Raw genomic sequence first — 11,403 nt, forward strand, 5'->3', positions numbered from 1 at the left:
CCTCAGAAAGCCACTGCTGCATCTCCTGGCTGCTGACAGCCCCACTTTCGCCTGAAATGGCCTTTCCTACAATGCCGTGGCGGTTTTTAAACCGTTGCAGCCATCCAGTGCCACCGCAAAAGTTCTCTTCGCCAAGAGCCGTAGCAAACCATTTGGCCTTTTCGATTAAGGTCGGGCCATCCACGGGAATATTTTTCGCTCGGATTTCAAGAAACCACGTGTAGAGTGCCTTCTCCACTTTGTCAAAAGCAGCAGGGCGCACACGACACGCTCCCGAGTGACTTTCCTCACCTGCTTTAAGCTTGATGTCCTGCTTGTTTTTTAACAACGTACTTAAAGTACTCCGCGGAATGCCGAATGCGTCTGCCACGGAGGACTTCTTTTCTCCATTCTCGACACGCCGGATTACTTCAAGCTTTCTTGCAAAGTCCAGATTCTTCCTCTTTTTTATGTCCGCGGATGCCATAGCTCACCAGATGACTGCAATCACACACGCTACACACGGCACGTTGAAACAGAGGTATGCACAACAACACGCACGATGTGCAGATGGAGCAGTCCGAGCGAAGCCTGTTCGAGCGACAGTCAACGGGGCTGTGAAGGAACGACAAAGGGAAAAGAAAGAAGAGAGCGGGGAAAAAGATCGGCGGAATATGCCGTCGAAGGCGCTATGTTCGTTTTTTAAGCCCTCTCTGGCTCTCTCGTCTCCCCTGGCCCACGAGCGACCGTGCCGACCCTTCACTCTCTCTCTCTCTCCCTTTTCCCAGGAAGCGTGGCTTGGAAACGTCGCCGCGTCTCCATGCCGCGCACTCTCTTCGATGAGCTCCAATGCCCTTGCCCAATGCACATGCCGGCGGTAGAGGAGGAGCGAGAGAGCTCGCGCCGGTGGGGCGCAAGAACGGGGGAAAGGCTCTGCGTCTCCGTTGCTAGGCGACGGCCGCGCATGCGCAGAGGAGGAGCCTGCTGACTGACTCTGCGGAAAAGTTTACCTCTCAGGACCGGACATGAATGTCTTTGGGAAAAGCGCACCTTGCATTGGCGCGGTGCAGCGCACCGTTTGATACATCGAATGTCCGACGAAAATGGAATTCGATATACTACGCAATTGTCCTATACTTTTACATAGTATTTTCAAGGGGGTAACCTGTGTGTTCGATATAGCCAATAATTCGAAATATGCGGGTTCGATATATCTGGGTTCGACTGTAATAGGTCTTCACTGCTGTACCCCATGGGGAACCTGCAGAGGCTGTGCTGCTTTCAAAATAGCGTGATGAGGGAATTTTAGGCAGTGAATTTAGTGAAGATGGCACAGTTATCGCGACAAAACTTCTACCGCTTGACACACAAAAGTGGAACGAATTGAGTGACGCGTGTGTTGTCCACTTTGTTACGTCCTTGTGTGTCAAGCACTACTAGTTTCGTCATCACCCACATCATGTTTTACAAAACGCTCTGGGAAAACGGGGCTTTTTTTTCTTTTCAAGCAAATGGATTGTGTTTTAGAGAGTGATACGCAGATGTGCAGTGGCTGCACAGTGCTGCAGTTTCATGCATGGACTGGCTTTCTTTCTGGACTGCAGCAGTGTTGTCTATACCGTGGAAGACACTGTCAGAATATGAAATGGGTCCAGAACTACAGCCCGGTGCATAGCGTCCCCTTTCCCTTCACCACACTTGGTGCCCCCTTACGCAGGCAGGCGAAGCACGGCACCAGCCGGGCGTTCAAGTGCGAGCACTGCTCCAAGGGTTTCAACTTCCTGGCGCAGAAGAAGCGCCACGTGAGCCGCGTCCACCTGCGCCAGACCAACCACGTGTGCTCCCTGTGCCCGATGCGCTTCATGACACGACGCGAGCTCATGCTGCACCTGCTCTGTGGACACAAGTGTGCGTAACATCTGTTTACCATACAGGCGGAGTCTGTGTTTTCGTGTGGTGTAGACCGCCTCCAGCCCCAAGCAAGCAGTTGCAGAGGTTCTAGGGGATCTGGGGTTTCGCAAACTGCTTGAGTTACTGTAACTATATCCTGCAGAAAGCAAGGGAAGTAGAGTAAAACCTCGTTGATATGTTTCTTAAAGAAAACGCAAAAACATCTCTCTCGAATGCTAGTGCACCGTTTTTGTTGTTGTTGGTGGTGGTGGTGCTTCGCCTCTTTGCACCTAGGAAACCGCAGCGGTGGCCAAGTGGTTGAGCATCCGCCTCGTATGCGGGAGGTGCGGGGTTCGATCCCCCCAGTCCCGCCGGGTACCCACCGGTGATACAATGGGTACAAGCTTTCCCCTGGACTGGTGCTCGGCCAATTTAGGGTGAAATGCTTGGGAAATGGGTCTCTGACCCCACCTTGAGTAATTGAAAATACCTTGTGTCATGGCATTCTTTGGCCATAGATGCCCTTGCGCCATAAAAACCCATAATCATCATCATCATCTTTGCACCTAGACACTGCAGAGGAGCCATCATGGTGGGTGACTGCCACTGTATTTTAGCCCATGTTGCGTGCCCTCATGTTCGGCCCACGTTTATGATTGCACGTGTGTGGCTGGTCAGTGAACGTATTATATGACCACCATTTGTCAAAATTTTAAACATAGTAGCTGAGAAATCGTGTTATCCGGGAGTGTAACGACCAGGAGAAATGTACTGTAACTCTATTAGACAGCTTCAGTGTCTGTAATTTTGAGCATACGGACTTGGAAATCGCATGAACCAGGAATGTGTAAATGGGGTTTTACTGTGGTTGAAGTGAAAGAGCACATTCTCTATGCAGAGGAAGAAGCCAGTGTAATGGTTTGGAATAATGCAGCATTAAGGTTTACAATTACTGGGTATATGACTGCTATCAGTTACTCTGATATACAAGGAGGTACCTCTTGAATGCTGTTTTTTTGCAAGTGCGACAGAATTCCAAAGAGGCCTAGTAAAGCTTTGGTTACTCCTAGGAAAGATGTCAGAAAATCTTTTTTTTTTTTAATTCAGAAGCAGTAATGAACTGGCTGTTTGCTTATTTTTCCAATACTTTCTCACACTGAAGATGAGATGGATGTCGCTTCTGATCGCACTTGGCGGAGAAATCGACCAAGTTGGCGTTGTTGCTGAGCTGCGTTTTGATGTAGTGCTCCTGTTAAAGAATCAAAGTGGTTGACTTTTTCTGCTTGCACTGATGTGCGTCTGTGGTGTACTTAGACAGGGTGTGCCTAGATAAATGTGGCAAGTGCAAATGCAGATCCGTGTAAATGTTTTTCTACATTCATTTCATAATTTGATTGCACGATGTACGCTTATAATTTTTTTTTTTTCATGTACAGTCCAGCCAGAAACTTCGGAGAAAGGGGGAGCCTTGATGCCTGATGGAACGGTTAGTCTCCCTTTTGCTTCCTTCTAGAATCTTCAGCAAACACCAGTGCTCACAGAGACTTTCATTTTGCTCGGTTGTAACCTAGCTTCGTGCCATAGATTGCAATGTGTGTGATGCTTGTGATTTACAGTGTCCTAAACTGACCTCGTGTAAGTTTAATGTCCCAGTGTCACTCATTTTGTCAGAGCATTAAGTTTTATAAGGGGCAACACCTGGAGAAAAATGTGACACTACATTGAGTTGTCTTTGGTGGGAATGTGGGAGCTGTAGGATTAAGAGCAGTGACCTTTTGGCTTCTACATGTTATTTTTGAAAGGTGACAGGGAAGTAAAATTAGAAATAAAGTTAGGTCGTCAGAGTCTTACCAGTACATCTCAAAACATTGCAAACGAGCTAGTGGCAAGGACATTAAGATGGCACATGCATTCAAACGTAACAGTCAGATTATCATGGTGTCACTTGTGTTTATCATAGCGTTCCCTCTGTAATGACGTAGAATGCCATTCCATCAAACCTCTGCTTGTGGCTGTGAACATCTGTTTGGGCTCTTGGCTGGGTATTGAGGCACCGGGTTCTCTGTGTCAGGCTTTTGTGTCCAAGCTCCTCAATTGTGTATTCGTACTGCCTTCCTCCAGAATACCCAACAGTCTTGAGATCGCAGAGCAGAGTGGCACCAGTCTGCACTTCAAATCTTTCTCTGCTTAATGCAGGTTCTTGCCATGCGCCATGGTGTGGAAGAAATAAAAAAAAAAAGCATAGAAGCACAAAAAGAGACCAGCAGAAGCATAGGCCTTCTATTCTTAGGGATAAAACCTTTGAGACTTTGCTAGCTGTCATGTATGCTCGCATAATCTTCACAGTGGTTTTGCTATCATTTGGGTGTCGTCATGGAATATGTGATTGCTTTCGGTGTGAACGTAACCTGTTGTGGTTCGCTTGCCTAACTGCAGGTGCAGACAAACATGCGCAGTACGCTAAGAAGAAGCACGCAAATGTTTCAAAAGTTGATGTGGGTGACATTTTCTTTCCTGAAACAGGCACTGTTTGCCCAGAGCGCATCTTATTCATACTGCCCTCCTTCAGAATAGTAGCTTGTTGAGATTCTGCACCTCGTTGGGATGTATGTTTGCTGGAAGGGGCTGTGTGTGTAAATGAACTGTGCTGTTTTACTCTAGTCAGTCGGCACCGGGATCTCAGAGAATAAAGGAAGCCAGTGTTGGGTTCAGAATGGTGGAAAGATTGGATCACTGCATTTTGCTTATTTCTCTTGTCCAGAGCTCAGACCCTTTCAAACTGTTTGAATCATCAACTCATCAGCGTTTTGGGGACAGTTCCTAGAGTGAAGCACCAATAAAATCCTGCTGCTCTCAGTTCAGGGGCAGAAGCCTTGATGCAAATGTGCTGATCAAGTTGCCCTGCCATTGTGAATACCACGCCAGTACTATAAATCTCCTCATTTAGCGGCGAGAAATGAGGGCCCTGATTTACATGTATGTAATGTTAGGTCATCGCTGTAGCAGACAGCCAAATTGAGTGCAGTCTGAGTCGCAGGTTTCTGGAGTGGGTAAATTGGACACTTTCCAGATAGACTTTGTATTCTGGTGTTTTCTAAACTGAACTCTCTAGTCAGCACCTGTTAATATTTTCAGCTTTTTTTTTCTTTGTCCAAGGCTTTTTCTTCGCACCTGGTCTTTTCCTTGTTCTGTTCACCTGTGTAGCAGCTGGTAGAGCCTTACATCTCTCGCCTTTGTGCAGAGTGCGCCCAACCTGAAGCTGTTCCGGTGCGAGCACTGCACGTACATGTCGTACAGCCGCAAGGGCTACCTGCGCCACCTGGTGGACCACACGGGCGTGTGGCCCTTTGCGTGCGACCTCTGCAGCAAAGGGTTCATTGAGCGCAACCAGGCCGAGCGCCACATCCGCACGGCACACACCAGCGAGAGCTACCCGTGTCCCCGCTGTCCGCGTGTCTTTGTGCTGCCCTCCAGCTTCCAGGAGCACCTGGAGGCACACGAGGAGCAGCGGGGAAGTGCCTGCCCACAGTGTGCCAAGTACTTTGAGACCCAGGGTCTGTACGACCTGCACCTGCAGGTATGTGCACACACCTGCCTGTCTCCTCTCCCGGCTCTTTAACGCGGTAATGCGGAAGTAACAAAGAAATTGACAATACCTATGCTGTGCTATGTAATGTGCGAAACTCGGTGATAGCTGTTAGACTAGTGTAGATCACATAGCTACATGCTGTAGAATGTCATGGAGCAAAACAAGCGCCACATCCGTGACACCCAATTGCGAGTGCAGTGCATGAACATGGCACTGTGCGGTCCAGCTGCATCCATTGTATGCAACGTAGCACTGACGCACGTGCCCTGTCACATTGTTATATACATACACATGCGCCTATCATCTATTCCCAATACGGTCACTACACACCACATGGTTCACGTCCTTCCTCGACGCTAGCACCCCGTACCGGCTTCTCTGTACGGTGTAAACTGTCACTGTGCCTGTGCAGCAGCAGTGGATTTCTCCCCTTGCCCTAGATTCTACAATGCTTCATTTGTGCATCGCTGTGTGTTTTTTCTCCCTCTTCTAACTTTCGCAGTGCTTCATCGTGCCAGCTGGCCAAGCACTGCAGATGGTGTTCCTCTCCTCCTATGTAGCTTTCACGGGGCTGCACAGTGTGGACACTGGTCCTGAGGACTTTGTACTAGCATATATCTCATTAAAAGCCAGCAATGCAGAAGTTGTGTGACAAGACGGAGCAAATTGGATCGCACAAAACCAAGTAGAGATGAAACTTTAGAGTGTTGAGCCTGTGTTAAGACAGCCAGCTAGGATGCATTCAGTTTCAGTCAGGCCGTGGGAAAATAGGCCATGGAGGGAAGGAGGCAGCATTTTGGAAGGTGAAGCCATGCACTTATGTCCCCAGAGATGCACTTACAAATCCTTGTGGACGGGCATCCTGGTACTTGGCAGCAGTAGTTCTCATCTACTTGTGACTGAGCCATATATGATCAATCTGGATAAGAGAATGGCAATTCAATCTATTGCATTGCACTCCACCTACCAATGTGTTTGCTTGCCATTCAGACTTGCATTCAATCATTTGAAAGATGGATGCACGTGTTAGTTGAAGCGTGCAAACATTTTAGTTTTAAATTCAGATCAACTAATAACTTGTGCATACTAAAATTATCGGGCACTCGTTCAAGATTTGCAGTAGATATGGCTGGCCAGAGGTCTCAGAGGCAGAGTGCTATTAATTCTTTTTTTATGTGCTTCGAATCAAACTCTATTAAATGCCGCTGTTTTGTTACCTTTGCTTTGTAAAGTATTTTCGTTACCACGTTGGCATATCATCATGATAACCAGGTTCTCAACTCAGAATCCACGTGATGTGCGCCACACAAGCTACACTAGATGATTGCATGTTTTCAGGCACATTTTGTAGCTCACTTAGTTTCAGTCCCAGGACAACTAAAGCTTTATGTCCTGTCCCCTGTTACACAGCAAAGCCTTGATAAAATGTGAGTGGTTTATTCGGAGTCCTCATTAATTCAGATTTTGGTGGTTCTGACATTTACCATGCCAATTTTACCGGGTAGTTTCAGAAGTCAATGCACTGCTGATCAGACAGTTCAAGTTTAGTTGCAGCCTCGGAGCATTGCTCAGCCTGCAGACTGGCTACCCAGAATGGTCACTTCTGATTTGTTCGCCAATGCTTTTCCCACATCTCACCATCTGCTTCGTACATTTGTCAATCAGTGCTTTATGTATCAAAGGTCTAGAATATGATTTTGATGTATTCACGGGGGGAACACACTAGCATATTTTGCACCCAGAAGGTGCATGTGACAAGCCGGTATTGTTTGACTGAGACCAGTGTGGCACCTCTCCCTGCCAACCATCGTGGTAATGTGGCTGGCGATGCTTGTACAGGCGCACTCCCGAGAGCTGCACTACCGGTGCCACACGTGTGGCCAGGGCTTCAACAAGATTGCCTCGCTCAACTTCCACGCCATCGTGCACAAGCACGAGAAGGCGGGCCCCAGCACCTGGAGCCACGCATGCGAGGTGTGCAAGAAGCGCTTCAAGTACCCAGGCAGCCTGGCCGCCCACCGTTACCGGCACGCACAGGACACCGTCTTCAAGTGCGACCTCTGCCAAGTCACCCTCCACTCGGAGGTGGGCGTCTTCCTTCAGGGGAGGGTTGGCATCCCATGGAAGGTGGTGCCTTTCGCACATTGTTTTCTTCAAATAACAGGGACAACGTGCATGAGTATACTGTAGAAAAAACAAGCTGACTGGCTACTGCCAAGGCAAAATGGTCTCAAATATGTTTCCACTGATAATATGGTCTAACTTTACGTAATAAATTACTATAGTGAGTATTATTAAATGCCTGATGGCAGGCAGTGAGGACAACAGATGCTCGCTTCGCCATTCAAGCGGAGTTGCTTTAAGGGGATAGCACGGTGTGCGTGTTCTTATGATACCCTGCCATCATGTCTAGCAGCCTGAAAAGCTCACTCAAGATCCATCACTGCTGGTGGCAATGCAAAGGCTGTGCTGAGTTTGAAGTCGCTTAATGTGGAGCTAAGAGTGCCAACAAGGGGAGGCTAGCTGTGACTGTGTTATATGTCATCACAAATAGGTATGAAGGCATAAAATGGGCACAGCCTCACTTGCATGAAGGATGGTCAAGTTATTTCTGCCTTCAATATTGGATGAGGTATGGCAGGGGCTCGCATGTGAGCCTTCCCCTTTCTCCTCCCCCGTTGCAGGGCGTGTTCGAGGCGCACATGCGTCGCCACCGGGGCGAGAAGCCCTTCAAGTGCCCCTACTGCGACAAGGCGTTCACGCTGGCCATGTCACGGCGGCACCACATCACCCGCTTCCACACGGGTGACTACCACATCTTCTGCCCAATGTGCCACAAGGGCGTCGTCTCCAACAAGATGCTGCGCCGACACCTGGTCCACGTGCACGGCCACATGCTGGGTGCCACTGGCAAGCACACCAAGGCGGTGGCTGCTCTGCTTCTCAACGCCACCTCCGCCGTGGCTGCGGGAGGAGGTGATGCGGTGCTGGCTGAGGAAGAGGACGTGGTCGAGCTGCAACACCACCAGGTCATCGCGGGTGCTGAGGCGGAAGACACGCTCAGCGTGGCTGACGACGGCACACTCACTGTTACGCTTACGGCTGAGACGCTGCCAGCCGATGCACTGCTGCTGGGCGCCGTCGAGTCTGTGCAGGGCGTAGAGACTGTTGTCGAGACGGTCCAGTTCCAGTGATGCCCAGTGTCGGAAATGGCGTAGGCGCTGCTCTTGTGTACCACATTGTTGGCCACCCAGTGATGAGAGCCAAAGTATGGCGCAAGAGACGGCACGTCGGGCATTCACAGAGCCATGCACATTGTCTTGAGAAACCTGAATGCTGTTGCATGCAACAGATTCCGAGGGTTCAGCAACAGCTTAGATCTTTTCAAGTGGGCCAGTTTGCAGCGTATAACTGCTGGTTGCTGCCACAAATTTCTTGTACAGGATACATTCTACGTTTTGTGTAATTATACATTTTATCTGGAAGAAGTTTAAGTGCCTGCTTTACATGGCCAAATGATTTGGTAATTGTGATGTAATTTTCGTACATGCTGCGCATCAGCTGAAGAAAAACAAATTTGATTGTCCCTTGTGCAGGAGATGACATGCACTTCAAGGTTACACAGATCAGCATACTGATTCTTGAATATTTAAAGGCACTTCTTGAGACTCTGTGTGAAACTTTTTGTTCACCCCTCTTGCGGAAATACTTCAGCTGCTAATAGCTTTGGCACTAGCGGTTTGGACCAGTGTATTTGTTGGTGTCAGAACATTAAGGAGATGCCTAGAAGTGTATTTGTGAGGAGATCAGAAATGCTGTCATGGTTGTTTTCAAAGCTCCAAATTGCTTTCTTGTCCACAAGTTCCCTTTCATCTATTTCCGAAATTTAGAAATTCTGCTTAGTCCTATCAAGTGCACTTCACACAAAGATGTTTGCAGGAATGCCAACAGTATAATTGACATACCTATATGCAGGTGGTCCTTCAGTTGTTTTGCAAGAATCCCAACAAAAGTCAAGATAGCTGTGTCAACTGCTGTGTGAAGATTGTGCAGTTGCCTCGCCTCTGCTGCCCGAGTCAACACATACATGCATACTGTATCTACAGTCACTGAGCACGTTTCCAGTGCTTGGCTGAATGCAGTGTGCCTTTTTCTTTTTATTGCATTAAATTGTACTGACGTCAGATTAAACGGCTGCTTTGTCCATTGAAATGATCAGTCTCATGTTATTTTAATGAATCAATTGGTAGTTGCTGCTAGAGCTGTGGCAGTAAAATACCTATACTCGCTTTAACGTGTAACCAGGACATTTCAGATAGCAGAATACTTTAGCATAACGTTTAATGAACAATTTCATTAGCTGTAGTTGCACGGGCAGCATGTGGACAGTGCTGAGACGCTCATGCAAATTACATATCTTCCGAGACACTTCAGATTGCACATTTTATCACAGTGAAAAGACAGGTGACAGCTGCACAAAGCTTGTTTGCACTCTCCTCATGTGAATGAAGATGGAAATTCCTGTCATTATTTTTTGTTCACTTTTAGAGACTTCTATGCACCACTCCTCAGGATCACCAGCAGTGCTGCGTAAAGCATCAACAAGAATACGACTTCATGTTTTTGCCTGCTTTTTACAGCAAAAGTTGTTGCAGCTTTGGTTTAGCAATGTAGCTCTGCATTCTACTGAGGATATCTACAGCATCAGCCATAGGACCTTAGTTACTTTGAGTTGACTAAATATAATTCATTGGCCATCACTTGCCAACCGTGGCGAAACGGGTGCGCGTTTCAATCTAGGTTGTGTTAGAATCAAGTAAATACGGTAATTTGCAGCTTCGTGATCAGCTCCGGCAAACTGCTGGCTCGGTCCTGGTCAACACCCATGTAAATGAATGGCAGCGGACGCTCGCTAATTTGGATGCTACGGGTCTCGCACTAGTTAATTCGAATGGGCTCCCGAAGGAGGCCTCGTCCAGATATGACCGGCACAGCAGGAAATCTTGAAATAGCCCTATACAAAACCAAGAGTTCCATTGGTTGCATGCTACAGAGTCGCCCGCATAACTCTGATGTGCGCGCGACAGTCGTCGTGACGAATGAACACCACTGCCTCTAAGAACAGCCAGACCGCTTAGTTTCGGTGTCACTTTCCCGAGCTTCGCACTAGCTTCCACGACGTAGGCTCGGAGAGCCAGCATCAGCGAGCCAACATAACCCAGCTGAGCGCATTTTTTGAACGCTGATTGGCATGTCGCTTAAGTTATTGTTCCAATTTTTTTTTGCCTCTCGCCGCTTCGGTGTTGCTGAGCAGTTTCTTTCCCTTCCCTCGGCATGGTTCTGCATTTGACCGCGATACTAGAACCGACCCCTAAATTTTAAGATTTCCTCTGCAAAGTCTCGCACACCACCGAATGTCTTTTGTAAGACATGCTGCTCTACGCAATACTTAGCTGAAACTTTTGAACTGAACTACACAGGCAACAGTGCGGACTTAGAAACGAGCTGCAGTAAAGTATGCCACAAGAAAAAGGGTTGTCAATCTCTCAACAGACTAGGAAAGCATGTACACCCTTTAACAGTCAGCTGTTGAAAGCCTTGAGGCAATATGCAAGGCAACGTAGCCACATTGCCACTGGCATCACTGCTACTCTTCCCCCAGCTGTGTTAACGTGCTCCATTCCAATAGACCAGAGGGCCAATGCAGCACCGCCATGGAGAAATTTCCAATTCAACCTTTCCTGGAAGCTTCCTTAAACCAGTGTTCAGCAATGCCAGTGCATGCACAGTATAGCTGCATGTATGCTGAAAGACAAAAAAGGGTGTTAAAGGGAACCACAGTCATGCCATCAAAACAAAAGCATCACCATTATTGCAACTATGGTCCATCCAACGCAGTAAGCACAGCTTGCCGCATTTCAACGAAACGTCCGAAAAGAAAAGCA

At 47.9% G+C, this 11,403-nt stretch overlaps 1 protein-coding gene across 1 annotated transcript in view; it reads left to right on the top strand.

The window, feature by feature from the left end:
• LOC144120221 (uncharacterized) overlaps window positions 1–9,670 on the top strand; it is a 55,001-nt gene extending 45,331 nt beyond the window's left edge. Inside the window, 5 exon segments of the mRNA XM_077652627.1 lie at window positions 1,697–1,887; window positions 3,306–3,355; window positions 5,111–5,446; window positions 7,298–7,543; window positions 8,143–9,670. Coding sequence (XP_077508753.1) covers window positions 1,697–1,887; window positions 3,306–3,355; window positions 5,111–5,446; window positions 7,298–7,543; window positions 8,143–8,652 — 1,333 coding nt within the window. The 3' untranslated portion in view covers window positions 8,653–9,670.
• Window positions 9,671–11,403: the final 1,733 nt, after the last annotated feature.

Source organism: Amblyomma americanum, chromosome 2 (genome assembly GCF_052857255.1).
Source record: "Amblyomma americanum isolate KBUSLIRL-KWMA chromosome 2, ASM5285725v1, whole genome shotgun sequence".
NCBI classification, from domain to species: domain Eukaryota; kingdom Metazoa; phylum Arthropoda; class Arachnida; order Ixodida; family Ixodidae; genus Amblyomma; species Amblyomma americanum.